Here is a 26,123-nt window from a genome sequence, read left to right as displayed (position 1 = left end):
ATTCCGGCACATTCCACAAGCCAAGGGGGTAGGGGTCTAAACCATCAGGAGGATTTCCGCAGTCAATCAGGCCATTGTCGACAAGGGTGTTGAGACTTTTTCCCCTCATAGTATACTAACCCAGCTTCCGCTACTACTTGGATCTGGTTTCTCTTCTCCCTCTCACTAACTATTGACTACCTAAGATGATGTCACGTACATCGGGTGACGATACTTACTCCGTACCAAGCATCAATTCCGATAATAGCGCGGAAGACGCTGAGCTTCTTGTTGGCTAGACACAGTTCAACATGTACTGTACAGTTCACATGAGACAGATATCAATTCAATTGTACCTGGCACAGTCTTATATTGCAGCATATCAATCAAGAAACCCACTAGGCTAGGTAAATAAGATGAAAGATGGGAGGAGGGAGATGAAACGGATAGTCAATGACCGACGCGGTAGTCTTGCCATGGGCAAATTGGTTTTATTGCGGGAAATACCAGTTACCGTCAGGTAATCACCTGGGATAGACATCTACAGTGGCTGTCATTGGCTCCCAGGGCCATTAAGATGGCTGCATGAGGAATCGGAACCGGAAGATGGGTTTGTTCCGGAACATCCAGAGTCAGAGATTCGCTGCGGGCGTGGATCCAGAGTGGTAGAGAAAAAGGGTACTCGGCGTAAGGTACGGTCACGGCGAGGTACGAAATTGGTTTACCTTCAGACTCACTTTACCTACAACAGTTTAGTTTGGTTAGTTAGACTTACCTTACTATTACTACTAACCTACCACGCAGTCTGGTGTGTGTGTGCCAGTTCTACTACAGTACTAACTTACAGGTAGTTAGTTCCAGTGAGTGAAGGCGACTTGACTTGCTGGCTGTAGTAGTCTACAAACTCTAGTCGCTTTTTCTTTTCCTTTCCCCCCCAAAGTATTCAACTTCGACTACTACATCCCACAATCTTCTCTTAACTTGCTTCTCCTACTGTTTGCTTTGAACCTCGGATCATGTATTGAATTTTTCTCCCACTGCTATCTACTGCTATTGCTTCTACCCACCTAATTTTACCGTCATCTCCCTTTCTTTTTCACCCTCTTCTCCCTTCTTCCTTTCGCCCACCTGCCTACTACCAGTCCGGCAGACTTCATACTTCCCACTGTTACCACCAGTGTCCACACACCTGACTAGTTTCTCTCCACTCGCGTCACCCTCATCAAGCTCTGCTTTGCTATCTACTATTCGTATCAATTCTCCTCCACACGTACCCCTACCTTTGTCTTTCGACTCTATTTACTCTCTCTGACCTCTGTTTGGCCCGGGATTGAGATCATCGTTTCTTTTTTTTTTCTTCTTTTCCCTGCTCACCCGCTCGACTTCTACTTTTCCATTTCCAGAAGTACAAGTTTCTACTATCCCTGTCCACCCTTCGCGACCACCCACATTCTACTCTTTCCTGTAGACAACACATCGTTGTTCTACCCAGTCATATCTCGAGTCTATTAGCGAGATTTCTTCTTCCCTCCATCTTGACTATCAATCTCTGGCTCTGCAACACAGACTGGCTCTGTTTCAGTTTTCACAAAGGTATGTTACATATCACCTGCTTGAGCCATACTTTTGCCTCCTTGTGCCTACACCAGCCTGCCTGCCACGTTTCTGTCAACGCTGGATCCGTGATGGATCGCGAGGAGGCTGCCCAATGCTTATACCAGTGTTCCTGCTCCCCTAATCAGCGATTGTGTTTTGGGGCCTCGCCTTGCTCACCCTTCCTCTCGGGACATCTGGTGTAGAAGCTTGCGCTGCAGTTACTTCTGGCGGCTTGGCACTACAAGCGAACTTTTTCAACCCCCAAGTTCCTTCACTAACGCGACTCCAGATCCCCAGTCTTGGGCATCGAGAAGGGCGATCCGCGTGTCCCCTTCGTCGAGAAAACTTGTCTTTTCTATTGAATATTTTCCCGAATCTGCTTCTTGATAGTCTCTGCTGGTGTTGCCATGGATTCTGTCGCTCAAAGCGACTTTGAAATGGACAGCCATACTTCGGACATGGCCAGCCAGGACTCCCCTCTGCGCCGACAATTCTCCGAGCCACTCAATGCTCGGTCTACCTCAACCCAGGCCTCTCCATCCCCCTCCCCAGTAACTCAATGGACCAAATGCACTTTGTGCGGAAAGCTCCTTGAGTATAGCAGAGGTTCTGATTCCCAAAATAATGTTATGAAAGCCCACATTTCCACTGCGCATCCGCACATTGCTGCGCCCAAGACGCGTTTTGTCGCGGAAGGCGGCGATGACCAGTCACAGCTTGACGACGACGAGGAGCAAATGGAAGATGAAAGCGTGGATGAGAATGCAGACATTGACGCCAGTGACCTTCACGAAGCTGAGGATGATGATGACCATCATGCAAATCATACGCTAGAAAATGGGGTGGCCGATACTACTGAAGTCGACGACGAAAACTACAAGCTACCAGAAGATGCGGATGGCGAAGAGCCAGAGGTTGCCGAGGCCGATGTGTCGAGCCAGTTGCATGAATTTTCGCGCGCTCAAGATCCCGTGACATTAGACCAACGCCTCCATAACCTCTGGAATGTTCACAATGTCCACCAATTCTGCAGTGATCATGATGAAAAGACTGCTAATCTAGAACACTCCTGGACTACATTGGTCAAGGAATCGAAACGCCCTCGAAAGCGCGAAGCCCCTGATGAGCTGCAAGACCGACCAGAACCTTACAAAAAATCGAAGGTCTCTCCAGGAGAATTTCTTGAAATCACGCCTCTCGAGGATTTCTTGAGTCAGCTTCGAGACCCTGAGCACCGTTCCTACGAGGAACTCTATGCTATCACTGAGAACGTCGCTTTCGCTCTCAAGGTATGGCAGGATGAGTATATGGCCATCGAAAGGCTGAACAAGCACGCCACACGACACAGCGCTAAACCAATCAGCGATCCCAGAAAGTTACTCAGGCCGCAAGTCTTTGAGGATAAGAAAGAGGCTATGCTCTACGGATACAAGCATGAGCCGAAGGAAGATAAGGTGGGCTGGCAGAATCCGTTCACCCAGGGCGGCTTCAAACCTACTCCGGCCCAGTATCGCAAGATGACCGCCAAGCTCGGGCCCAATCATCCCAACCCAGATGGCTGGCCTACTATAACGAAATTCGGCGTCGAGCACGTCCCTAAATTTCAGAACCCGCCTCGGGAGGACTTTGTCGGCAAGGCTACCCGCAAGCGAAAAGCCGCGGAATTGGAGGCAGCCAACAGAGAAAAGGCGTCGTCGGTCTCAGACGAGGCCGCAACAGACTCACCCGCTCCGGTGGAACCAGAGGAGAATATACGTCAACGGCGCACGCGCACCCGTCGCCAAGGCACGGATTTCGAAGATCAATCCGACTCCGCTTCCGCTCCGCCCATCCGGTTTGCCACGCGCGGCCGTGGTAGCGGCCGTGGGCGCGGGCGAGGTGGCATTCGTACCATCACGATCAATGGCCCGTCTGACCCGTCTCAAGCGCCAGCGCTAGTGGCCCCTCCTCGCTCGACGACAATTCGCATCGAGAAGCCAACCGCCATCCTGCAGACTCGACCTGGCACAGTTCAACTGACGCCTATCGAGCCAGCGCCGAGTAATAACCAAGCAGCTGCACCTCCGGCGGGCACTCCAGTCGGGAGCACCCCGGAAGACTCGATCGACCCTGCGGAGCTTGCTCGACGACAGAAAATTGCCAACTCGAAGAATCCAAAGCGGACAGAAGCTATGCTCAACCATTGGGCCCGGTTCAATAAAGAGGGTCGGGTTCGCAATCCCAAACGTTCCAAAGCCCAAATTGAGGCGGATCGCGCGGCCGAAGCTGCCCGCAAAGCTACCGAACCGCCCAAAGTCGGTCCACGAAAGAAGAAAATGGACAGTCCGGGCTATGTAGGCCCGAGGATCGAGCAGGGAATTGCACCGGCTCCAGCTCCCATTCAGCCTGCCGCACCCCCTCCTACTTTAGCTCCCAGTCACCCGACTCATCCTCAGTTGGCGCCGTTGCCTGCACCGCGACCTCCTCTGAACCCTTACCCACCCATTGACACCCGGGGAGTCCCTTTCCCTGGACCTCACACTCTATTCCAACAGCCGGCACCTCAACCTTACCGCACACCTTATCCGGAGTATTACAGTCCTTACGCACCCACGCTACCACCACCACCTGGCCACCCACGCCCTGCCTAGATCTTGGTCGACCTTATCATTAAAATATCTGTTGCGCAGTTCCTAGGAAAAAGTTAGATGCACCATGTACACTACAATGATTCTTGTGCATATGTACTACCATCCTTGTGAGGCAGCCGGGAGACTCGCGTCTCAGTGCTTGTCTGTTTTGTCCCTTCTATTTGTGTCTTGCTAGCGATTGGCGCCGGGGCTTGATTCTGCTGTATAATTGTGGGATTCTGGGTTGGTTCAACAGGTCTGTTGTGGTGTATCGATTTAAGATTTCGAGGCTTCGCGGGTATGTACTGTACATCGTTGGATGGAGAATTGCTGGCTTGGAGCATAAAAAGCTATTAGATGTAATATATTGACTGTCGAGCAACACTGACTTGATTCTAACAAACATCGCTTAGTTGTTTGTGCTGTTGTTTTGTTCCTGAATGTTGATTTGCGTAACGTTGTGGTTCTCACATGCAAAGTCTTGATCAGATCTGAGACAGACCTTAATCAAGCGGACCCCGTCATATGGAGGTATCTTGCTTTAAGTTGTCTGAACTATGACTGAAAAAGAAAAGATATTATTGATCACATACGCTTATCTAGTTGATGATACTTGCTTCACTAGTTAGCGAGAGTTAACCTGATATATCACTTCCCAAAGGACTAAGCTATGATGTCGTATCATGTGACTGTCAACGCATGTCCTGCACGTGACAAGGCTCACCGAACCAACCTCAATCTCATCAGCGGCGACTCACTCGCGACCAGAACCTCTGCATTACAGTCTACTCCACCCACCTTTTTCTCCTTCTCAACTCTCACGAAGCGGCCAGCTTCACAGTCACACCATGGGTAAAAAGAGACGCGGACCCACGTTAGAAGAAGTATTGGCTCGTCCGTGGTGCTACTACTGCGAGCGCGACTTCGATGACCTCAAGATCCTTATCTCCCATCAAAAAGCCAAGCACTTCAAGTGCGAGCGATGTGGGCGCAGACTGAACACCGCCGGAGGTGAGTTCTCCATTATCATATCAAGACGAGGAAGCCATTGTCTAATCTGGGTCCTTGGTTCTTAGGCTTGTCCGTGCACATGAGCCAGGTACATAAGGAGCAGCTGTCGGCAGTCGACAATGCTCTCCCGAACCGATCCGGTCTCGACGTCGAGATCTTCGGGATGGAGGGTGTTCCCGAGGATATCATCCAGGCGCACAACCAGCGGGTAGCGACACAGTTCCAGCAGGCAGAGGCCGAGCGGCAGGCCGTGACGGGCAATCCGCCTCCCGGAATGACAGCGACGGGCGGTCAGCCGGCGAAGAAGCCCAAGCTGGAGAGCGTTTCAGACCTTAAGAAACGTCTGGCGGAACACAAGGCGAAGATGGCGGAAGCGCGTGCGGGCGGCAGCAGTGGCGAGGCTACGCCTGTGGGAGCCGGTCAGACACCAACTATGGGTGGATACGTAAGTGATTCGTTGTTGTTTGAATCCATTCGACTTCGTATACTGATTCCATATCGTTTTCGGACAGGCCGCAACGTCTACTGCCCCGCCGCCTGCGACCACTCCCTCTCAATTCTCATACCCTCAGCCCTACGGCGCCGCCGCCGCCGCCGCTTCTCCCTTCCAGCAACCCCCTCAACAAACGGCCAGTCCCGTGTATCCGACCTTCTCGCCCGGTGGCCAGGCGAATGCGCAGTATGCCGCTCCTCCCACGACCTTCTCCCCGCAGCCGTTCCTGACTGGAGTTCCCGGCCAACCGCCGTACGGTGCCACACCTCCGACATACCCGACGCAACAGTCCCCTCCCCAAACACATACTCCTCCGCAGCCCGGGGGCGCATTCCCACCCCGTCCTGTCGGATTGCCCGCTGCGCCTGGTCTCCCTCAGCGTCCGGCTGTGGGGGCACCGCAGGTCAACGCCTATCAAATGCAACAGATGCACATGGGCCACACGGTGCCCCCGACGACCACCATGAACGGCGCCGACAAGGCTCCCGGAGCGGCGGCGGAAAGCACCGGGTTCTCCGGATCCGTGGACGATTTGATCTCCGGGGCGGCGAAGCAGGCCGAAGCGGCGACGGCGACGGCGACACCACCGACGACGACCACGACGAACACGACTGGCGGCAAACCGGCCGAGGGCGAGGACCAAAAGCCCAAGAAGGACAAGTCTAAGGCGCGATTGGTGTATTCGGATAACGAGACCAGCCCGGAGGAGAAGATGGCTAGGTTGTCAAGGTACGCATATGTTCCTGACCAGCGAGGGGAGACGGTACTTGAAGAGCTTCCATCCGCCGTGGTGGTGGGGGCGATCCGGGAGTCGGACACGGTGGTGGATGCGACGGATTAGTGCGAGCACATTCGTACACGCAGACACAAACACATGCCGAAGAAGAAAAGAAAGCAAAGCAGAAAAGTTCTCAAGAAAACAAAAAAAGAAATTCAGTGCATACACATCAGCTAAGTTTCTGTTTACACACACACACGCACACACACACGCACACCAAACTGGCAATGTCTTGTTGTTGCTACTACTTGACTCGGTGGCAGTGGTAGGCCGTGACCCCTGACCTTTGGGCTTGGCCTTCATTTTCTCCTTCGGAAAAGTGAGCACCGACTGTGCATGCAGCAAGAAAAAGAGTAGTTGGTGAGTGCAGAACCTTTTGCTTTGTTACTTTCTTCGAGATCGAACGAATCGACGATTCCAGGGATTTTACTCGATTGATTGAGGGTTGGGGACAAGATTGGGACGTTTAGTATGGAGGCCGAGGTGCTATATGACTATGTAAGTTGCGTCTAGAAGGTAGGCCACTTGAATATTGAAAAAATCAGATCTTGATCAGTAGTCGTCGGTACAAGTCGGTAGATTTTGTGGAAGTATCCACCCCAATCATTTATCATTATTGCTTTTTGCTACGTATAAGCAACCGTATAACCCTCGCCCCGTAGACAAACCATAACCCCCCCCCGGTACCAACCCATAAATAAGGGTAGTCAAGTTAAATGCATTCAATCCCATCCATAACCGGGTCCAGTCCAACCACCCCCATAACCCAATAATCATCTGCCAGTATTGTTGAAAACCAACCCCCCAAAAACCCACAGCCCATAAACCGCCACGAAACTCAACACAGTGGGCACGGGCTTGCCGCCGGTCCGGATGGCGCGCGGGATCGAGCTGCCCGACAGGATCACCGAGGCCAGCAGCGCCAGCTCCGCGCCGTAGGGCTGCGCCGCGCGCAGGCGCAGCCCGCTCACCAGGTACAGAAGCCCGACGGTCAGGCCCGCCGCGATCGAGGGCACCGAGCCCGTGCGCAGGTAGCCGATTGTGCCGCCGAGGGAGGTGAGGAGGGAGAGGGTCAGGGCTGTGGTTGACTATCCTTCTGGTTAATTTTATCAATAGGTTTTGGGGCTGTGGGGCAGAGGATTTAAGAAGGAGGGGAGAAGGCGGGTGGTTGTTGTTGTTGTGGTTGTGGTTGTGAGGGGGATAAGGAGTGAGGGTAGATTGATGATAGCTTCCTAGCTAGCTGGATAGCTGGATAGCTGGGTAGCTAGATAGCTGGGTGAAATTGGATTGAGTTGGAAATTGGGTGGTGGTGATTTGGGGGAAATGGGGAATGCTGCAGTGGACGTACCATTGTGATGGAGTTGTGATTTGAAGAGGGTTTCAGATACAAGGGTGAGTTGTGGTGTTGGTGTTGGTGTTGGTGTTCAGATATGTAGATGGTTATCGGCACCGGCCACTTCCAGGCTTATTATATGCTCGTACTTCACTCCCGGCGGAATGGTCTGATATCCGGGGTTGCATGGGAATTAGTAATGCCTTCCCTTCCCTTCCTTCCTCCTTCGTTCGGGCTTCCGGGCCCGGCGGATCGGCGAGTCTGGATCCGCCTTTATACATCATCTACTGTACTGTATACATCACCAACAATATAGCTAGTCTTCGTCGACTTCTATCACATCTCATATTTCATATGTCACATAACCCGTTTAGCAAGCATATACAAGCTCATCGCATCATTTAAACTTTTCCCTTCTCCCTTTCCCTTTTTTATACCACCAGCTCATGTCTACTCACTTCATCACCGCCTAGCCGTGTTCTCAACAGCTCCATATCCAACAGTTTGGCTTTCCTCCACACCCTCCACCTCTACCACCACCACCACCTCCTCCTCCTTCCCATGAAACCCATCGGACTCCTCCGTCCAAAACACCGGAACGGCACTAACAGCTCCAAACACCGCCAGAAGCCACCACGGAATGATGATGAACCCCCGCTTTACGCCAAAAGAAAACGCCGACCCTGTCAGCGCCGGGCCCACCGCGCGCCCAATGGCACTGACGCTCGTGCCCACCCCGTTCAAGGTCCCCAGGACACTCAGGCTGGCCGCCGAGTTGGTGAGGAGGATCGTCGTGCAGGGGAACCCGAAGATCGAGGCGGAGAGCTTGCCCAGCATCAGCAGAAACACGACCACGTGGCGCAGGGACCCCGGCACGAGCGCCGTGAATGGCGTCAACAGGTAAATCACGGGGAAGATGATCGAGACCACCTTGAGACAGTTGAGCACGCCGTACTGCTTGGCGGCCGCGGGGAAGATCAGGAACTGCACCATCATGCCGATGATGCCGATCAACGTGTAGTAGATTCCGATGGTTTGGGAGTCTGATGGCCAGTTAGCACGTACGTGACCGAAACAGCACAGGATGAAAACACCCACCCACACCGAACCCTCCAATGAATTTGAACGGCAGACGCACGTCCGGGTTGCCTTCGAACTGCTGCGGCGGCGTGTGCAGGAAGACGGGAAATAAAGAGTCAAACGCCATGGTATGCATCGACATGAGCGAATACGCCAGCAGAATCAGGTTGGATTGCGGGGAGAACACCTCCGCCCAGCTGGGTTTCCGGGCTGGCTTGGTGCGCGTGGTTGCGCGGCGCTGGCCCAGCAGCGCCGTTCGTTCCTCATCGGTTTCTGTGATGGTTGTTGTCGACCGTGACTTTTTGTCTGATCTGGCACTCCGACACGGCCGCGTCAAAGCCTGACCCAGCACAAGCCCATAATCGCGTTGATGCTTCTTTGCAGCCAGCGTTTCCTAATCAGCGGCCCCACGAGAGCATCCGTCAGCACTTCCTTCCCCCCTCCCCCTCTCACAGTAGGTATACGAAGCAAAACTCACCTCCAAAAACAAAAACCCCGTCCCAATCCCCACCACAAAAAACCCCGCCGCCGCCAAATTCGGCAGTAGAAACGGATACGTCCGCAAAAACTCCCACCGCCCGAACACCTCTGGATGCTTTTCGGCGGGCCGGGCCAGCGCGCCCCCGAACGCGGGCCCAAAGATACTTCCAATCGTCCAAACGAGCGGCATGATGCTGAAGGCGCGCGGCTGCAGCTCCTTCTCGGGGACCATCTCGGCGACCATGGTGCGGATGATGCCGACGTTGCCATTCAGGAGGCCGAGCAGGCCGCGCGCGACGACCAACAAACTCAGACTGCGCGCGAACCCGAACACCAGCGACATGACCATCGTGCAGGTCAGCCCCGTCAGGATGACGGGCTTGCGGCCGACCGTGTCCGACAGCGTGCCCCAGGTGACGGCCATGGCGGCCTGGCTGAAGGAGGTCACGGCCGCGGTGATGCCGACCCATTTGGCGATCTCGGGTTTGGGGACGCCGACGGATTCGATCATCTCGGGCTTTTTGGGAGTTGGTTTAGTTGGATTGGAGTTTGGGGTTTGCGGGGGGGATGTTACTTACTAGGTAGGGGAGGACCGAGGTGAGGACCACTATGGTGATGATGGGGGACATTGTTAGGATGGTAAATGCAACGCAAGGACGAGTCGCGCGCAATCGGATTCTAATGGAGAGGGCATAAAATATGCATACCTGGCTCTGCGAAGCGACATATTGCTGTGGTAAATGACCCGGTCAGTCGAGGAGAGTTCTTTGGACGTGAGATGTTGACTGGGTGGGTGTAACAACAGCCGAAGCAGATTTCTTGACTTACAAAGAATGACCAGCTGCCGCACGGGCAGCTGGGGGGTTTTCTTCAACATGCTGACCTGGTGAGACCGGGTCAACTGTGCAGGAAAAGGAGAAAAGACCAAAAGGTCAAAGAGTGGGTGCAGAGAAGAGAAAAAGAGAAAGAAATCTGGGAGGAAGAAAGAAGAGGAGAGAGAGAATTAGTAGACGGAAAGAGACTAACCAGTCGAGGCAGAGGCGGCGCGAGGGCGTGTGACCGGAGAGATGATCAACATGCAAAAAACCCACTCTCCGAATCGATCATTCATTCATTGTTCGGGGTGTTTTTCAGCTTACATGCTCTAACTAATTGGCTGCTTATCTGCTCTAAGGCGCATCGAGACTACATTCCGATCCCCGTCCGTGTCATGTTAACCTACATGTCGATGCTTATGGAAATAGAACAAACTGCTAGAAACATCAACTATATCCGACTTGACCTTAATAGTTGATTGGTCTTGCCTTTCAACAACTGATGTCCCAACAGCTTATAAGTTACCAGAAATTGTCTACAATCAGACAGTCTCAGTTTACAAGGGGAAACAATCTCCAATCCGCCATCCCCGCTCGCTTGGTCCTTGCATGCATGCACTTCCCGGTCAGCTGGCAGGCAATCCTGCAGGCCCCCTCATACACATACTCTACTGCAGCAGCCGAGTGGCCGCTTCGATGCGCTCCAGAATAATTGAGCGCCATTTCTGGAAACAGGTTAGCAACATCCCTCACATTCTCCCAGTAGCGAGCGAGAACATACCTGAGAGTTCGTCAGATCGCCCGCCTCCAGACTCTCCACCAGGCCCGGGTAAGTTGCCCCGGAATAGCCGGTCCAGATGCCTGGGGCAAACACGACGTGCTTGTACCAGCTGCGGCCATCCAGCCCCGGCTGGTACAAGAACTGCTTCTCGATGCTCTTGTACTTGTCGTTCACCACACGGATCTGGAAGAGCAGCCGGACCTTCTTCCACCAGTGGTACCACGGCACATCCTCGCCCAGCTGCGAGGCCAGGTCCGCCGCATGGGCCTCAAACCGCGCGGCCGCCGCTTGGAACTGCGCAATAGCCTGGTCCAGAGGCGCAAAGTCGAACGATGTGCCCTTGGGGAGCTGCTTCGCCACAGGCTTGATCTGGCTGAGGTACTGCTCCAGCCCCAGAGCGTAGTCAGTCGCATTGAAGGCAATGATCGGGGTCTCGATCAGCTTGGCCGCGGCGAGCGCCCAGATCTTGGTGCATGCCTCGTGGTACTTCCAGCTTGGATCGCCAAACCGGTCCATCCAATCGAAGCTATCATAGTTCGAGTGGTAGTGGTACACAGCATCCGTGGGACCACGTCCGAAGCCAAGATCGTAGCTAGCAACGCCCGCAAAGTCCTGGAAGGCTGTGAAGTCGCTGCCGCTACCCATCGTAGCAATATGGCCATCCCAGACATCCCGCACGGTTTGCCCCGGCACAGTCTGGTTGGGGGACTGCACCAAGCCGGTCACCTCGTAGATAAGCTGGTTCATCAGCGGGCTAGCCCGTGGCTCCAGCAGAGTACCGGCCGCAGCCACATCCACGTTCAAATAGGCAATGTTGGCCTTAGAGAGCCACGGGAGCTGGTCTTCCACCCACTCGGTCGAGCCCAGCAGCCCGTACTCCTCACCATCCCAGCTGGCGAAGACAATGGTTCGAAGCGGCTTCCAGCCCGCCTTGAGGGCCTCTCCAAAGCTGCGAATGACCTCGTTCAGCGCGGCCGATCCACTATTGGGGTCGCCAGAGCCGCCAGCGATCCACGCATCGCGGTGGTTGCCCAGAATCACCACCTCATCTTGGATGTGGCCTTTTACAACCCCAATAACATTCCAGAGGGGTGTCGTCACATACTCCTGCTCATTGTACAAGTTGATGACGACATCATCGGGGGTAGGACCGATATTATACTCTACACCCTTGGAACGCAGCTTACCGCCCTGCCACCACTTGTTAAAGTCCGAAGCTTTGGGACCATGACCATTCAGTGCCTTCAGAAGTGGGATCACCTCCTGGTACGAGATAGGCAGCGAGGGAATGGACGGGATCGAGTTGAACGGGTCCTGTCGCTCGCAGCCGGGCTTGGAGGCATACCCGGGGGTAGTCGGGTCACCAGGCGCTATGCCTAGTTGTCATGATCAGTCACACCGGAGCCAGGATGCAGCTGAAAGTAGGAAAAAGGAGTTTACGTACTTAAGAACTGCGTACTACCACGCTGCACGGCGCTCGGGTTCCGCGCGGGACCCTTGGGATACGCCTCGTAGCCGTTCTCCTCGGTGATCTCCCCGTCTGATTCCGGGTCATCGTACAGGATGACCCCCACCATGCCGAGCTCCTGCGCCCGCTTGACCTTTAGCCCGCGGAAGATGCGGCCATACTTGCAGATGGCGATCTTGCCGGCCAGACTGACGTTCGCATCGATCAGGTCCTGGAAGTCGTACACGGTGCCGAAGTTGGCAAACACAAAGGGCGCCGTGACGTTCCCGCTCGCCGAGTATCCGTGGAAAGTCGGCACGCGATCCGTCAGGTTGGTCGTGTGGTCTTCCTCGAGGATGTCCTCCTCCAGGGTGGCCTCAAAGGTCACCTCGGTGGCATCGCCGTTCCTCTTCAACAGGGCCAAGCGATGATCTACGGGGTAATTGAGGAAGATGTCATAAGCGACAATACTAGTGTCGTCGATTCCGAACTCCTGCCAGCGTTCCTGAGTCCATACGGCCTGGCTCAGGTTCTTGCCAGCTAGATGGGGACCGGCGGTGTAGTAGCTACTCCATTCCCGTGCCTTCTCGGCGGATGGGGTCTCATGGAGCAGAGCCTGCAGCTCTTCGAAGCCCAGGCCATGGCCGTGAGGCCAGGAGGCATGAGGGAATGGATTCGCCCAGGGAAGGTAGGACCAGATGGACCCATGCTCACGGGGGAGAATGGCAGAGGGAACGAGAAAGAGAAGGACAGAGACAGCAAGGATAAAGCCCAGGACGAAATTACAGGATCGTCGAAGGGCGTGGTGAGGGTATCGGTACCGCCGAGGCGCGATAGCGACAGTGGTGAGCAACGGAGTGGATTCCGAGGGAGCCATGGCTTTCTCCCTCATCTCGGGTACCATAATGTGTATCAAAATGGATCAATCTAGACCCAATGATGGAAGAGACAAAAGATAGAAGAACCAGCTAGCTAGCCAGCACCCATCGCAGGAAGAATGAGGAAGAGAGAGAGAAAGGGAGAGGAGGAAGAGGAGGAGGAGGGGAAGGAAGAGCAAGTGGGAAGCTAGGTGAGATGACGACGAGGAATGGGTTGGTCTGGTTATCAGCTCCAGTTTGGATCTCCGCAAGATGAATCAGCGTCTATCTTATCACTGCAGTGACTGCACGGCTGGCACTATCAGTCACCTGCTAAACCTGGTCTAGCGTCAGCTCCACACCGTGATAGTCTCGGCAGTGCGGCACCCTTCATTCCGTTCCATGGACTGTAACTACTGTAGTTAATGTATCTACTGTAACCAACTAGTCTCCCAACTTATTTACTCACAATCACGGAATCGCACGCCATCATCATCAAGAATCCACTTCCTGCTTTTCACGTAACATTCCGCTGATGAGAGCCCCAGGCTGATTTCACTCAAACAGATAGGTATCAATCGTAGAACATAGAATATACATACGTACAGCGCACCGCCAACACGCCCCTACCGATGCACAAAAATGACCATGCAAGGAGTAACAGATAGGCTGAGACAAAAGAGAGAGATTTTCCCGCCCAATCATCAAGCCGCCGATTACAGTCAAACAGACGCTGTCTCTTCCACGTTCGATTCATCTGGCTCCTCAACCGTGATCTTGTCATTCAATGCAGGATTCACAGTTTCGCCGAGCTCCATACTGTCGCGTAGAATCTGTCTCGCCCGCTCGTCACCCACCTGCATGTCCTCCTTGACAAGCCTCATCGCCAATTCAGGGACCAGAACGGCCTGTGCATACCCGGCGACGCCTGCCGTGTTGATAATATGGTCCTGAGGGCCGAGGCGACGCAGTTTGCGAGCATACCGTGCCATAATACATTCGAGCCTAGAGTAGTGATGCATTAGTCGGCGCAACGGAGCAACAAGAGGAAGGGGGCCACTCACATCAGGGAAGAACCGCGCGTTCCATAATAGCCGCATGAAATATCCTCCAGTCCATCACTGCGCAAATCAAGCTTGAAGTTCTTGGCTTCACCAGCCTTGAGCTTGGTGTCCAAGATGTTTCTGTAAAATGACGAGCTTCCCGGCTCCAAGACCCAGTCGAGTCCCTCCAAATGCGGCTTGATCCGGTCCTCAAATAAGTCCCAGTCGATGGTCGGATAGCCTTTCTCTTGCCACTCTCTCACGCCGGCTGTACTCTTGTGGGATTCACAAAATCGTCGTTGTTCGCGCATCCGTTGCTGTGGCTGTGCTTGAAAGTGTTCGAGGAGCTCGCGAGGCACAGGCTCTTTGCACCACGGACACAGAGAAGGCTCCGAGTTGTACATCTCGTCATCGGAGTCGAGCGAGGGATTGTCGAACCGAGACAGCTCCTGCAGCAAGGTTGACGATGCGGAGCTCAGCGCCCCGTCGGACAACGAGTCACTATCATCGAGATCTAACGAGACAAAGTCACGAGCGGAGGGAGTAGCGAACGATGAGCAGGAAGTGGCAGTCGGAGGAAGGGGAGGAGGCGCTTTGAATTCAGGTTTCGGACTAGAGTCAAGGGCACGCGGCATCTTAAACTCCTCCCTTGAACTGCGAGATTCACTTGCGCCAGTCGAATTCTTTCTCAGCTTTCCGTTCCGAGCACCAGCCGAGGGGGACTGCGAGGCCGCGGGAGACGTCCAGCTCGGTGTAGAGCCCGTCCCGAACGATTTCCTCGAGCCATAGCTGACCGCGGGCTTCCGTCGCTTGGAGCCCTGCGATGACCGAAGTTGCGACGAAAAGAGGGCATCCTCCCCGTCGCTTGTTAGATCTGCGCCATTGAACGTGTCCACGAACGTCCTCTTGCGGTCCGAGGTGGCGGGCTTCGACTTCTTGGTCGCGGGTCTTTGCCGGGAAGCCCGCGGCGTCTCCTCGCCTTCAGGTGAGCGCCTGGCAAGTTTCTCCTTCAATGTAGGCCCAGTTCGGACCGTATAGCGACTCGGCTCGCCCAATTCATCGTCCGACAGCTCGGTGGGGGGGTGACCTTCGTCTTCGCTAGTGCTGAGGGGCTCGTCATCCGTTGCCGGTTCAGGTCGCGAGCTTTCTGGTAGGCTCCGCTCGTGGGTGCGAAAGCTCGTGAGGAGATGCCCTCCGGGAATGGGGTCGTTTCTGGTCAATCGGTTCGAGGCGAAGCTCGAATTGGGCTTCATTCTGGCGCGTGTGGTAACCGACATGACGGATGGCGGTTTAACGGACGTGGGGGGAGAAGGAAAGAGGATATCGTGGGTTCGGCAGTTAGATCAATTAAGAGGTGGGTGGGTACAACATAAGCATGCGAGTGGTGTGCTGGGAGCAGTATTGCTTGTTCGGATATCGGGAGGGTGTTTTGAGCGTGCTTTTTCTTTGTGGTATAAGGAGTGACAGGTGTAACTCGGTAAACATACGACAATCTCGCTGATAAGAAGATGTCAAACCAGAATGTAATCAGCTCAGATTAGTACCATCAAGGTAGTATGTACTCGAAGATCAAGGCAAGGAAGCAATAATATGTCCAACAAGGGCGGGTGTTTGAGAGAAAGAAGAAGCAAGAGGATTCGGAATTGAATGATGCGGTCGAGGAGGGACGCGCGCGGGTGACACGCTATCGGCGGCCCTTCTCCGCACGGCAGCTTGGACGGTGGGCGGATGGAGATCCTCCCGCGAAGACACATTCCGTCTTCATGCAATACGAGTACACCAGCCATCGCCACTAACAGCTGCTGAATAATTCGTACTACAATGTTTCCCCAACCAAGCTAAAGTAGGCACATTCCATACAGGGGTTATCCCTGTCGTGCGAGACGCTTGCGGAGCTATCAATAAGGCATCCCCCAAACTTGACGTTCAAAACTAATGCGAGTTGTATGTTGTATATAAAGTATAATATGTAATTAAGTAGACAAATATCGGTTCCAGTTTGAGACCCATACAGAAAGATAAACATCGGGCCTGAGTCCCCTGGGCGGCGAATATTAATGGCCTCAGAACAAGTCAGAGATAGCCTCTGGCCCGGAAGAATGGGGGAGAAGTCGCGGGTCAGACACGGAGAATCGAACCGCATGGCTTGCAACAGAATCAGCAACATTAATGCGGTTTCAAGTCTAAACTTTCCGGTTGGCCATATCAGCTGTAGACGTCGCATATAAGACACAAAGAAGAATCGAAATGAATCGGAAACCCAGGGTAAGCTGGTAGAAGAGGCCGTCAACCAAGACACTGACTCAGCGCTTGAGCAACGTCAGCATGTACAAGAATGAAAGTCTCGTTCACGTCATAGTAGCATATTCTCATGCCTTGTCATTACTCGAAAGTCATCTGAATTTCACTTTCATCGCCATCTCCAATGTCGTGTTCGGCCCAGGCGTTGGGCTCCAAAGCCATAGCACCCATGGTACTAGCACCCAGAGCAGGCATCGTGACTGCAGACCGAAGCTCGGGTCTGGCAGGGTGGGCATCATATGAGTTGGAAGCCCCGAATGAGGAATGAGTCCGCGTCGGTGGCTCATGAAAGGAAGTATCAAAGGTCATCTCGACTTCCTCTTCGTGATGCTGAGAGTACGGTGGAGCCTGGCGGGAAGGATTATGGCTTTCTTGCTGCTCCGGAATCGTCTCCGGTGGAGGCGGGCTGGGCTCGTAAGACCTTGTCGCTTGAGGTTTCGATGGTGTGGGGGCCAGCGACGGACTCGCGGGGGTGCTCAAGTCTAATTTCATGGGTGGAAGGGTAGATTCAAGCTGTCTAACTTCGAGATTCTCTGAAGCGAGCTCAGCCCTGATGGCATCAATATCAAACAATACTGACCCAGTTCCGTTATTGGTATCCGTGGAGCTCCGTGCTGTGGTATCATTGCGATCCACATCATATGTCTCCCATTTCTTCTTCTGAGCAAGTTTGCCACGCTTAAACAATCCGAAGCGCTTCTTCTCCGGCTTTTGCTCGGCGTCACGTCGTGCCTCGTCAATCTCACGAATGAGCTCCCTTTGCCGCTCGGCATGGTTTTCCGGGTCAGGGTCCTCGATCTCTGCAAATTCCTCGCTCACAACCTCCCACCCAACCTCCTTGAGCAGCCGGGGAATTGCGGTACGGTAGTCCATGTGGCCATTAACCAGCTTCGTGAGGTCAAAGTTCTCCAGTCCTGGAATGCCTTCTATGGGAGCAAGGCCTGCTACCTTCATGATACCGCCGCTTGTGGCTCGGAATAGATATCCCAAGATCCAATCATTCGAAGCGTAACCATTGACGAACCGACCAGAGATGACACTGCGCGCCTTGAGATATTCGTCCCTATTGGCCACCATGGGCGACCCAAAGAGGTAAACATTCTGCACCAATCCGTATGCGCCCTTGTCTGCAAGTTCCTTCAGGCAAGAGAAGATAACCCTAGCACCAAGAGAGTATCCCACAAGTGTGACAGGCCTTTTCCCTAGATTATGCACCATGAGGGAGTCTGCAAGAATCAGACCGGCCGCATTTGCGCGAGTGAGCGAGACATTCCAAGGATTGTCAATGAGGTATGACAGCTTGGTAAGTACAAGAGGCAGCTGCAGAGACGCCATCAAAGCTACTAGGACAGTCTGTCCTAGGACTTGCTGAAGACCTTGCGTTAAAGCCTAAGATTTATCGTTAGCCCTGCTGTCGGTTCAGGTAAGTTATAGACTCACCTCCGTGGCTAGAATGTTTATAGTGTCTCCCATACTCCGCAGCATTTCAGGCTCCCACAAGACTGAGTACAGATCACCCATGATGGGGTCAACGGTACTGAAGGGTAGCCGTACATCATCTACTTTGCCGGTCATCCAGCCAGAGACAGTGATAATCAGATTAACCCTCTTGTTGTTGTGCAGAGGGCGGTACTCGAAAGTCTGCACTGCTCCCATTCTTCTCTGTGAAGCTCTCAAGCCAATCGTACTCCCAGTAAGTGTAGCACCGGAAGCTATCAGCGCTGTGCCTCCAACACCGCCGAGGAACGCACTTGTTCCTGTAATACCAACGGTGGTAAACCCGGCTGCTAAGCCTGCACCGATGACTGGAGCCAGCAATCCGGCGGACAGGCCGATTACCAGGCCACCACCCACTGTGGCCAAGCCCATAATCATATATTTATGTTTCAGCGCCATTTTGCGTCTCTTCTCCATATGTTCAGTCTCGTCCCAATTCTCCTTATCTGCAGCCTCTTGCATCTCAAGAGCATCGATCACACGTTTTTCAAATCGGGCAATCTGCAGCCACGGTACTTCCATTGATTCACCTACTCTTTCAAGTAGGGTTCGTGAACGGGCATCATAGGCAGAATCGGCGATAAGGACGAGAAACAAATCGCAGAGCACGGTCCATCGCAGATCAATATCGATCTTGGCCGAGGTAGGCAACTGTGATGGGGTACGAACCTCCGGAAGATCTTCCCCCTCATGTGTCTCGTAAGGTGGCGGAGATGTTGACCTGGATGACTGGTCTAGTTCTGTTGAAACACTACTTCGGTACCCTTCCCTGAGGCGAGGAGACGTAGGCGATGACATAGATCTCTTGGGTGTATCAGTCTCATCAGCTAGAGGATTCTTAACGCGGGCATTGCTCATGAGCGGTCGGACGAGATCTGCGGGCTGCACGCCGTGTTCCGCCAACTGCTCAATCATGACCTGCTCCGCTGCATCAATCTCCATATGAGAATAAAGCCTGGCCATCATCGTTTGACTCCATTTGCGCATAGAGTCGATACCACCTTGTCTCGCCTTACGGCAGCCTTTGATGGAGGGTATTCTGTTCATGTCCAGGGCCATCTGCCACAATGTAAGCCGGGTGACCCCAACGTATGCGATCCTCTGGCTCTCGGTCAAAAGGTCTTTCGTAGCCTGCATCTGGCTTGTGGGGTCACGCAAGTCCTCATCTACCCCAGTGGAGGTCGCGTGGCTGTCTTTGAAGAGGTAGCTTGTGTCTTCGTCCATACTGGTCGCGGATTGGGCATCGTCATCAAGCTGCACCCGAGTATATCCTTTGCCGGCCCCGCCCAGGCCGCTGTAAACAGCTTCATCGCCTTCCACGTCCCTTGAGCCCTTTGCCACAAGTCGGCCATAGTCGTCATAAACATCCATGTCGCCCAGAGCAGGCATCTCCTTCCAGCCTCCATCGTCATCCTCTTCATCACTCTCCTCCTCATGATCTGCCGCTGTGATCAGGCGCTGATGCGACCATTCGGATGGCTCCAGGGACTTCCGCTTCGTCTTGTGAGGCTCGATCGAATGCATTGTATCATCTTGCGATGGAGTCTTCGTATACGGCGGTGGAGGCTCCTCGTCCCTAGGGTATTCGCACGTCTCGCAGGCCGCAGGAAGATTTGTTGAAACCTGAGGTAAGACTTCCTTCTCTTGTACGGCAGGCGTCAGAGATGATTGAGCTGTTCCTTCCCTGTCATCTTTCCCGACGACCAGTGGCTCTGCCGGTGCCTGTTCACTAGATGTTGACTGCTTGGCCGCCATATCGTCTGTGCTCAGATGGCCATCTTCACCGTCGCCCTCGCTCCGCTGACTCTGGGAAACATCATGGCATGTTCCCTCACTTTCAGACGCCACCCTCCTCGGCCGCGTACGGATCGGTAATCCAAAGTCGTCGAGTTCATCCTGCTGCTGCTGGGTTTGCGGGCTAGTCGCCGCCGTGGCTACTGCACTGAGGGGCGCTGCCGGTTTGTCTGAAGATGCCTCCCCCCTTTCTTTATGAACAGCGTTGGTCTTGACATCTTCCTCCAACGTTGTATCAGGTGTCTCGCTTGGCGAAACAGTAGCATTGGTCAATCCCTTCGAGGTGCCCGAATGGTGTGACAAATCGGCAGTGTCGTCGTCGACAGACTGGTCAACAGGACTGGGACTGGAGACTGCGCTCATTCTTCATTTGAGTGTTTAATATACCCCCCACACTGGCTCGGAACAGAGAAAGAGTTATCGCTTTTCTTTTGCTCGGAACCACACTCCAGGTGATGTGCTCCCTCTAAGTTTCTATCCCTAATACCACCGTGCTGCAGGTTGCGATGTGGATTGACGACCACCCATTCGTGCGATGTTTCCGGCTGCGCTCGACGCTTTTCGACAACTCGTTTGAGCTCTCAGATGATCCGGGGACAGGTCGAAGGAAGGGAAGGAAAGGTGGTTGGCAACCAGGTATCGGGGTCGGGGAAGGTTTCGAGGGCTGGCTGATGATACACACTAACAAAGCCAGCAGAAGAAGCAGGCCGCGGAGGTGTCAAGGTTGAGTTCAAGGGACTTGGAATCCCGGGTGGAGCACGCGGAGGGGGGAGATTGGTGGGTGGCTGATCATGAACGAGGGGGGGGATGGGACGATCAGCCAAGTTTCCCGCTGATGGTTAATGGAAGGTGGCAGGTAGCGAGAGGCAAGGGAGTCTACCTAGTAGCTAGTCTGCAATGCTTTCTTGTCAGTCAGCAGCACAAACGAGTCCGTTTGGGGCCGAATTGGAATCAAGCCTGCGACCAAGCCAGGCACATACTGTGCAGTGGAAATTAGTGCTCAAGTACAGTACACCGAAGTAGTGAGTGAGATGGTGGCCCGCATGGGGAAGAGAGGGAGACAACAACTGGAACTGGAGTCCCGCAAGCGGTATTAATGCACGAAATGGAGACAGAGTTATCTGGTGGTGATAGGAGCATCACGTCACGTCCTGTGGCTGGCAGGTCAGCTGACGGCCTTGCTGCGAATTGATCGCTGCATCTTGGAAGATAAATAGATCAACGAAAGACCAACGACAGCGATAGGACGATGATTGACCACGTTGGTCTGCGTCGAGGGGATGTAAATCGATGGGATTGATTGACAGTGTTTATCCCCGCCCTTACTGTAAGTTTACGCGGCCCCGTCACAGATTCATTACATAAACTACATGCATTCGCATCGCTTGATCGGACTCGCGCTGCTCGCCCTACCTGCAGTGGCCGGGGTCTTCAAGTCTCCTTCGATTGATTATCTCAGACGCTGAATTATGTGTCATTCATCAGTTGTATGACACAAAGCTTAACGATAGATTCGAGATCTCTTGGCGTATTTGGCTGCAATTCTCCCGACCAGGTACGGATTTCGGTACCTCGCTCAATATCCAAACCGGTCTCGATATGCACTTGCATAGGCATGGCAGGCATCTTATAGCCTTACGGGCACCAGCACAGTGAGCGTGCTTGTGTCACGCAAAGTGCGCAGGTCATTCCATGTCAACCGCATCTTGAAGGCATATAGAAAGTAAATAGGTGCTGTACCATAGAATAAGTGACACTAACTAGCTACCTACTTACTGTTGGCATTTGACCGTCCATCAAAATGACCAGGGTAAGAACTCGCTTATGTGTGGTAGGTACACACAAGGCCCAGCGAGATAAGGTACGCCACTGAGCTCAATGCCTAATGCTCCCATTCTCAGGTTTGTCGAATGAAAAAGTGCACGTTTTTTCTCGAGTAACGTGAGGGGAAGAGCATCTCCACTACTGAGTCAGCGCTCTCCGATCATTCCGGCGCTCTAGACATGTAACCCCACGCTTGTTTTTCTTGCTGCCCTTAAGCAAAAGGAAACAGAGACCTATGAGTTACTAGGTGAGGAAGGCATTGCCAAAGCCTCGGTGACTTTCTGGATAGTAATTATCCCGCTTTTCGGATCGTCGGAAGTTCCATGTCGGCCGATGTCCGATGACAAGCTTCCATAATCCCTACTTTATAAGCGTCAATAGTGAGCGGGGAACTGCTTTTCAGGTGGGATGCTAATTTCTTTTCTGCCTTCGGACAACTTGGGTTTATCTTTCTCCTGGGGACTGACGGCTGTTTGCTCCCGGCCTGTCACTGATTGCTCCTCAATTACTTCGATTCACCTTCGACGGAATTTTTAGCCATTGCAATGGCACAAATGGAACTTTTATCGAATATGTATCTATGCATCTATGCATCTATAGACCGCATCTGTGGTGGACAAGGGCCCTTAAAAGCCAGGCAAAGTGGGTAACGCAAATACGCTCCCGTCCGGAAGCCAGTCGTCCAGCTCCATGCCTGTCTTGGGAGGTGACGGGTTACCCTGCAGACTACTATTTGATGGAGTCCGCTGTTGCTGCTGCTGCTGCTGCTGCTGCATTTCATACACATAACGAGGGGACATCACGGGGTTGGGTGTTTGGTAGCTTGCAAATTGGCTAACATTAGCCACATTCCGGAAGCCACCTTGGTCTGGCGACCACATCGAATCCCCAACAGGTGCCGGTACGCCATAACCTCCAGCGATCGGATGAAAAGGCGCGATTGGCAGAAAATTCCCGAGCGGCACCGGTTGGTGAGGAAGTTCAAATGGCGATTGATTTTGGCTCGGGACATTCGAGTGGGACATTGATGCTCCTGCATTGATTGTTGGGCCGAGTCCGACTGCTTTCTGCATGTTTTGATGCTGCAAGCGGTCATACCAATTTCGAGCCTTGACCGCAACCACGTAATACCATCGACTCGGGATTTTGTACTTCTGGCCACCGCTAGCCTCTGCCAGTTTCTGCGTCATTGCATCTAGATACTTGTCGACCTTGACAGTTTCTGCTGTGATGAACTCTCCAAGGGCACCTGCGCTGACTGAGAAGTATATCTTCAGGAGAGACATCATCGCCGTCCCAACCCGGGTATAGATCAGATTCGGGATCTTGCGCAACATCTCGGTGTCACAGCTGAGGAAGAAGTCCAGCATCTCATGGGCGGCATTCATCCATTTTATCGTGATGTCTACGCGGACAGCGCTGAGCTGTGAGCCAGCCGATTTCACCTGACCCTCCGGGGAGGGAAGAGTATAGTATTGTTGTTTGATTGCATCTGGATCACGATAACCTTCGCCGACGGCCAGTTCATAGATCGCGAGATTGGTGTAATGATATTCAAAAGTCATGGGCACTGATCACTATCAGCTACCACTAACTTCCCGTCAGGGTTCGCCGCACGACAGACTTACCTGTGAGCATATCAAGCGGGAGCTCTTTACGCCACGATAGCATACGGTTGTCAAACCACCTCAGAACGGCCTGAAGGCGCGACTCTGTCAGTGGCGCGGTTGAACTGGTATCGTCGAGACCGAAGGAGGCCATCGACTCATCCACTATTCGCTGAAGATCGAACCAGGTTGCCATATGCCTATCTACTGCATTTGGTGATCGCTCCAAGTGCTTCACGCACTCAGCCATCCAGTCATTGAATAAGAGCAAATTCGGTCGGCGCGTTTTCATCGCAACGCTGTATATCGGTTAGCAAAACTGCATCTGTTTGCACGAACACTTGCCTTACATAGATGTCAGATGATAGCAGTACAGTATCGTCCTAGCCTGTTCCGCCATTTGCTCGTCATAAGTGGCCCTTTTGCTTGCTCTGCGATCGTTGGTTCGGTCTACGCGACGCTTTGAGGCCAATCCAATCTCCAACGCCATTGTAGCAGCAATGTGCGTGTACTGATAAAACTGCAGCTTCAGAGGCGAGTCGGGCGGGTGATAGAAGACGATCATGATTAGCAATGCCTGCACCAACTCCAAAGATTTATCTCCATTGATGAAGAATCGCTCCGCATACACTCGGATGATCTCCCGGTTCAGAATGGCAGCCAACTGGCCATCCAGAGCAACGCTCGCTGCAGCGACAACGGACAGGAATAATACCGGCGCTGAATTGCGCAGTTGAGTGGCAGTCGTATGCGGGGGCAACACCACTATCGGCGCAAAGGCCGTGAGTTCGGTCACATAGAAGGCGACCAACTCATTCGCATACTCGAGAGATAATACGCCTCGATCGATGACATCCTCCCTCGGCGTTGCATCGTATGAGTAGGGGGCTGGCGCTGGATTGGTGATGGGGGCATTCACAGGACCACCATCATAGGTATTTGGATATGGAGACGTTGATGGGAAGCTGGGTGAGAAGTCCATGGGTCGAGCCGAATCTGCCCCGCTGCTATGGTCCTCTGCGATAGTGGAGATGGCCTCGCTGGGTTCAGCGGCCAATTCAGGCTCCCGGGAGTCCTCCCTTTCACTGCTCGCACTCTCTGCACTGCTTTCATCAACTCGCAGCCTATCTTTGAGGAGTGATCGCATCTGTCGCATCTCCTTTTCCAACTGGGCTACCCGGGAATCGGTTCGCTTACGCGGCCGCCGCCTCTGGGGTGCTACAAAGACGCAGGTTCTGTTTGCTTTCGCGCATCGTTGACATTGATTGGGAGTTGAGGCATCGGGTAAGCATCGGACTTTCAGGCCGCGACAAGATTCACAGGAGCGGTTCAATTGCGGGGTCGCGGCTGGTTGAAGCGCGAGGTTTGAGTCGCCCGGGAGAATATTAGGTGTAGTCGACATCTTTTAGCCCCCACGTTTGCTCTTATCGTGCTGCAGGATATCTAGATTAGAGGCGATCGACAGTAGCCTAGAAAAACAGGGATCCGAGGGTGAGGTAATTTCTAGAGCGGCACTCGATAAATCTCTTAGCAGGTGTTCGCAATGGGCCTCATTCTTCTCAAAGAGGTCGTGTCAAACTGATCAATTGGGAAGGCTTTAGGCACAGGTATGGAGGAGTGGTGTCAAGGTCTCCATTATCGGTGCCGTGAATCACAATGATGGAAATGGGATCAAAAGACACCTAGACAAGTCAGTCGCAAAGCCCAGGCTGGACTACTGCAATCAAGCGATGCTAGTCAGAATCAGCAATCACATACCTAGAGCGCACGTTTATTCATGGAGGACATCCAATTGGATGCCTAGCGATAAGGATTTCTGCACAAACCGCCATGTACCCCAGACAGTGATTAAGGTGTTTCCCAGGGTCACTGATATGCAGCTGAAGAGTGCAGCTGGAACAGTGGGACTCGAATTCAAGCCTCAGTCATGTGAGGCTCCAGCCTCCAGCTAGTCTAGTAGCTACTCTACTGGGGGGTGGGTGGGAGTGGAGAGAGAGGGGGGGGGGACACAAGAAATCCCCTGGCCTTCTTGATCAAACCATGAAGGCTGATAACCAGTGTCTTTCCCTCTGAGGAGACTTGGCGAATCCTCTGTGCAGGTTAGTGCAGTCGTTTTAGTCAAGTTGTCTGTTTGGATGACTGGAAAGGCGGAAGTGGAGAGACAAGATCAACTAGTCTAGATCAAGAAACACCCGGGGAGCACTAAGCAGTGGGCACTGTATACATGCTCTTAATAGAGTCAAGTTATTATGAGAGACCTGGGTTTGATAGGCTATCTTCAATGAAAAGCAGCAATGATACTCGAGGTAGTTCAGATGCTATTTACGTTGGAAGCATGATATCGTAAACCGTACAAGCAATGAGTAGGTCAATCAGGGGAAGACAATTGTTGGAAGCAACTTCAAGGTTACCTAGTATCGAAACGATTACCCCTCTAAAAATCACACAGCAAGTGTAGACTAAAGAGAAACTGAGCAAGGAGTTCTCATTGGAGGGGGCTAAGAACATAATCCAACTATAGTTGATAGAATGTCAAACTTGACGAATCACCGTCGTTTTTATCCGTGCTACTAAATTCGGACCCTCAGAAAAAGGTCCAGTCCTTCCAGTCCTTGCACTCCCTGCTGCCCACGGGCAATTAATCCGCCGACCCTGAGGCTTTTCCTCGTTACCTCCCTAGGAAGCAGATAAGGTAACTTGAAGCCGTGCGGTCGACCTAGATGAACTATGAAGAGTCGAGTAGAAAATATGAAGTAATTCAACTGGCAATCCTGGTTGTGCATTCATCTACCTTCTAG

General features: G+C 53.1%; 8 protein-coding genes across 8 annotated transcripts; 2 read left to right on the top strand and 6 right to left on the bottom strand.

Annotated features, from left to right (window-relative positions):
* Positions 1 to 1,982: 1,982 nt before the first annotated feature.
* On the top strand, positions 1,983 to 4,205 carry ASPACDRAFT_40092 (uncharacterized protein; the record flags this gene model as incomplete). The annotated part of the gene is made up of 1 exon (XM_020200698.1): positions 1,983 to 4,205. The coding sequence occupies one exon, from the start codon at positions 1,983 to 1,985 to the stop codon at positions 4,203 to 4,205; it is 2,223 nt and encodes a 740-aa protein (XP_020059118.1).
* An 827-nt stretch (positions 4,206 to 5,032) lies between these two features.
* ASPACDRAFT_5997 (putative C2H2 finger domain protein) lies at positions 5,033 to 6,484 on the top strand (the record flags this gene model as incomplete). The annotated part of the gene is made up of 3 exons (XM_020203508.1): positions 5,033 to 5,195; positions 5,261 to 5,640; positions 5,708 to 6,484. Coding segments are annotated over 3 exons (1,320 nt in total), but the record flags the coding sequence as incomplete, so codon positions are not given.
* Positions 6,485 to 7,067: 583 nt separating this feature from the next.
* ASPACDRAFT_113076 (TMEM14 family protein) lies at positions 7,068 to 7,889 on the bottom strand. The gene is made up of 2 exons (XM_020195694.1): positions 7,815 to 7,889; positions 7,068 to 7,554 (listed from the first exon to the last, which is right to left on the bottom strand). Exons 1-2 carry the CDS (start codon positions 7,815 to 7,817, stop codon positions 7,240 to 7,242), a joined length of 318 nt encoding a protein of 105 aa, XP_020059116.1. The 5' UTR covers positions 7,818 to 7,889; the 3' UTR covers positions 7,068 to 7,239.
* Positions 7,890 to 8,118: 229 nt separating this feature from the next.
* ASPACDRAFT_75887 (MFS transporter) lies at positions 8,119 to 10,248 on the bottom strand. The gene is made up of 6 exons (XM_020204579.1): positions 10,188 to 10,248; positions 10,067 to 10,090; positions 9,938 to 9,966; positions 9,358 to 9,876; positions 8,898 to 9,273; positions 8,119 to 8,842 (listed from the first exon to the last, which is right to left on the bottom strand). Exons 1-6 carry the CDS (start codon positions 10,234 to 10,236, stop codon positions 8,262 to 8,264), a joined length of 1,578 nt encoding a protein of 525 aa, XP_020059115.1. The 5' UTR covers positions 10,237 to 10,248; the 3' UTR covers positions 8,119 to 8,261.
* Positions 10,249 to 10,409: 161 nt separating this feature from the next.
* ASPACDRAFT_75886 (M28 family metallopeptidase) lies at positions 10,410 to 13,358 on the bottom strand. Its single transcript, XM_020204578.1, has 3 exons — positions 12,400 to 13,358; positions 10,956 to 12,331; positions 10,410 to 10,899 (listed from the first exon to the last, which is right to left on the bottom strand). The coding sequence occupies exons 1-3, from the start codon at positions 13,277 to 13,279 to the stop codon at positions 10,843 to 10,845; spliced, it is 2,313 nt and encodes a 770-aa protein (XP_020059114.1). The 5' UTR covers positions 13,280 to 13,358; the 3' UTR covers positions 10,410 to 10,842.
* A 623-nt stretch (positions 13,359 to 13,981) lies between these two features.
* Positions 13,982 to 15,579, bottom strand: ASPACDRAFT_40088 (RTC4 family protein; the record flags this gene model as incomplete). Its single annotated transcript, XM_020200697.1, has 2 exons — positions 13,982 to 14,264; positions 14,324 to 15,579. The coding sequence occupies 2 exons, from the start codon at positions 15,577 to 15,579 to the stop codon at positions 13,982 to 13,984; spliced, it is 1,539 nt and encodes a 512-aa protein (XP_020059113.1).
* Positions 15,580 to 16,239: 660 nt separating this feature from the next.
* ASPACDRAFT_75885 (TMCO4 family protein) lies at positions 16,240 to 20,594 on the bottom strand. The gene is made up of 2 exons (XM_020204577.1): positions 18,044 to 20,594; positions 16,240 to 17,992 (listed from the first exon to the last, which is right to left on the bottom strand). The coding sequence occupies exons 1-2, from the start codon at positions 20,255 to 20,257 to the stop codon at positions 16,685 to 16,687; spliced, it is 3,522 nt and encodes a 1,173-aa protein (XP_020059112.1). The 5' UTR covers positions 20,258 to 20,594; the 3' UTR covers positions 16,240 to 16,684.
* Positions 20,595 to 22,170: 1,576 nt separating this feature from the next.
* Positions 22,171 to 25,094, bottom strand: ASPACDRAFT_75883 (uncharacterized protein). The gene is made up of 3 exons (XM_020204576.1): positions 23,676 to 25,094; positions 23,347 to 23,624; positions 22,171 to 23,288 (listed from the first exon to the last, which is right to left on the bottom strand). The coding sequence occupies exons 1-3, from the start codon at positions 24,725 to 24,727 to the stop codon at positions 22,345 to 22,347; spliced, it is 2,274 nt and encodes a 757-aa protein (XP_020059111.1). The 5' UTR covers positions 24,728 to 25,094; the 3' UTR covers positions 22,171 to 22,344.
* Between the last annotated feature and the right edge of the window lie 1,029 nt (positions 25,095 to 26,123).

The sequence above is a fragment of the Aspergillus aculeatus genome (assembly GCF_001890905.1).
Source record: "Aspergillus aculeatus ATCC 16872 unplaced genomic scaffold ASPACscaffold_3, whole genome shotgun sequence".
Classification (NCBI taxonomy): Eukaryota; Fungi; Ascomycota; class Eurotiomycetes; order Eurotiales; family Aspergillaceae; genus Aspergillus; species Aspergillus aculeatus.
This window is presented reverse-complemented; position numbering and strand designations above follow the sequence as displayed.

Excerpts from the sequence above, each read along its gene's own strand:
- ASPACDRAFT_75887 (XM_020204579.1), bottom strand. The coding sequence starts at position 10,236 with ATGTTGAAGAAAACCCCCCAGCTGCCCGTGCGGCAGCTGGTCATTCTT. Across the intron at positions 9,967-10,066 it reads ATGTCGCTTCGCAGAGCCAG|TGGTCCTCACCTCGGTCCTC; the intron begins GTATGCATATTT and ends TCATCACCATAG. Across the intron at positions 9,877-9,937 it reads CCTCGGTCCTCCCCTACCTA|CCCGAGATGATCGAATCCGT; the intron begins GTAAGTAACATC and ends ACTCCCAAAAAG.
- ASPACDRAFT_75883 (XM_020204576.1), bottom strand. The coding sequence starts at position 24,727 with ATGTCGACTACACCTAATATTCTCCCGGGCGACTCAAACCTCGCGCTT. Across the intron at positions 23,625-23,675 it reads TGCTATCATCTGACATCTAT|CGTTGCGATGAAAACGCGCC; the intron begins GTAAGGCAAGTG and ends ACCGATATACAG. Across the intron at positions 23,289-23,346 it reads CCCGCTTGATATGCTCACAG|TGCCCATGACTTTTGAATAT; the intron begins GTAAGTCTGTCG and ends GATAGTGATCAG.
- ASPACDRAFT_75886 (XM_020204578.1), bottom strand. The coding sequence starts at position 13,279 with ATGGCTCCCTCGGAATCCACTCCGTTGCTCACCACTGTCGCTATCGCG. Across the intron at positions 12,332-12,399 it reads TGGTAGTACGCAGTTCTTAA|GCATAGCGCCTGGTGACCCG; the intron begins GTACGTAAACTC and ends CATGACAACTAG. Across the intron at positions 10,900-10,955 it reads GCGATCTGACGAACTCTCAG|AAATGGCGCTCAATTATTCT; the intron begins GTATGTTCTCGC and ends ACCTGTTTCCAG.
- ASPACDRAFT_75885 (XM_020204577.1), bottom strand. The coding sequence starts at position 20,257 with ATGAGCGCAGTCTCCAGTCCCAGTCCTGTTGACCAGTCTGTCGACGAC. Across the intron at positions 17,993-18,043 it reads TAAACATTCTAGCCACGGAG|GCTTTAACGCAAGGTCTTCA; the intron begins GTGAGTCTATAA and ends GATAAATCTTAG.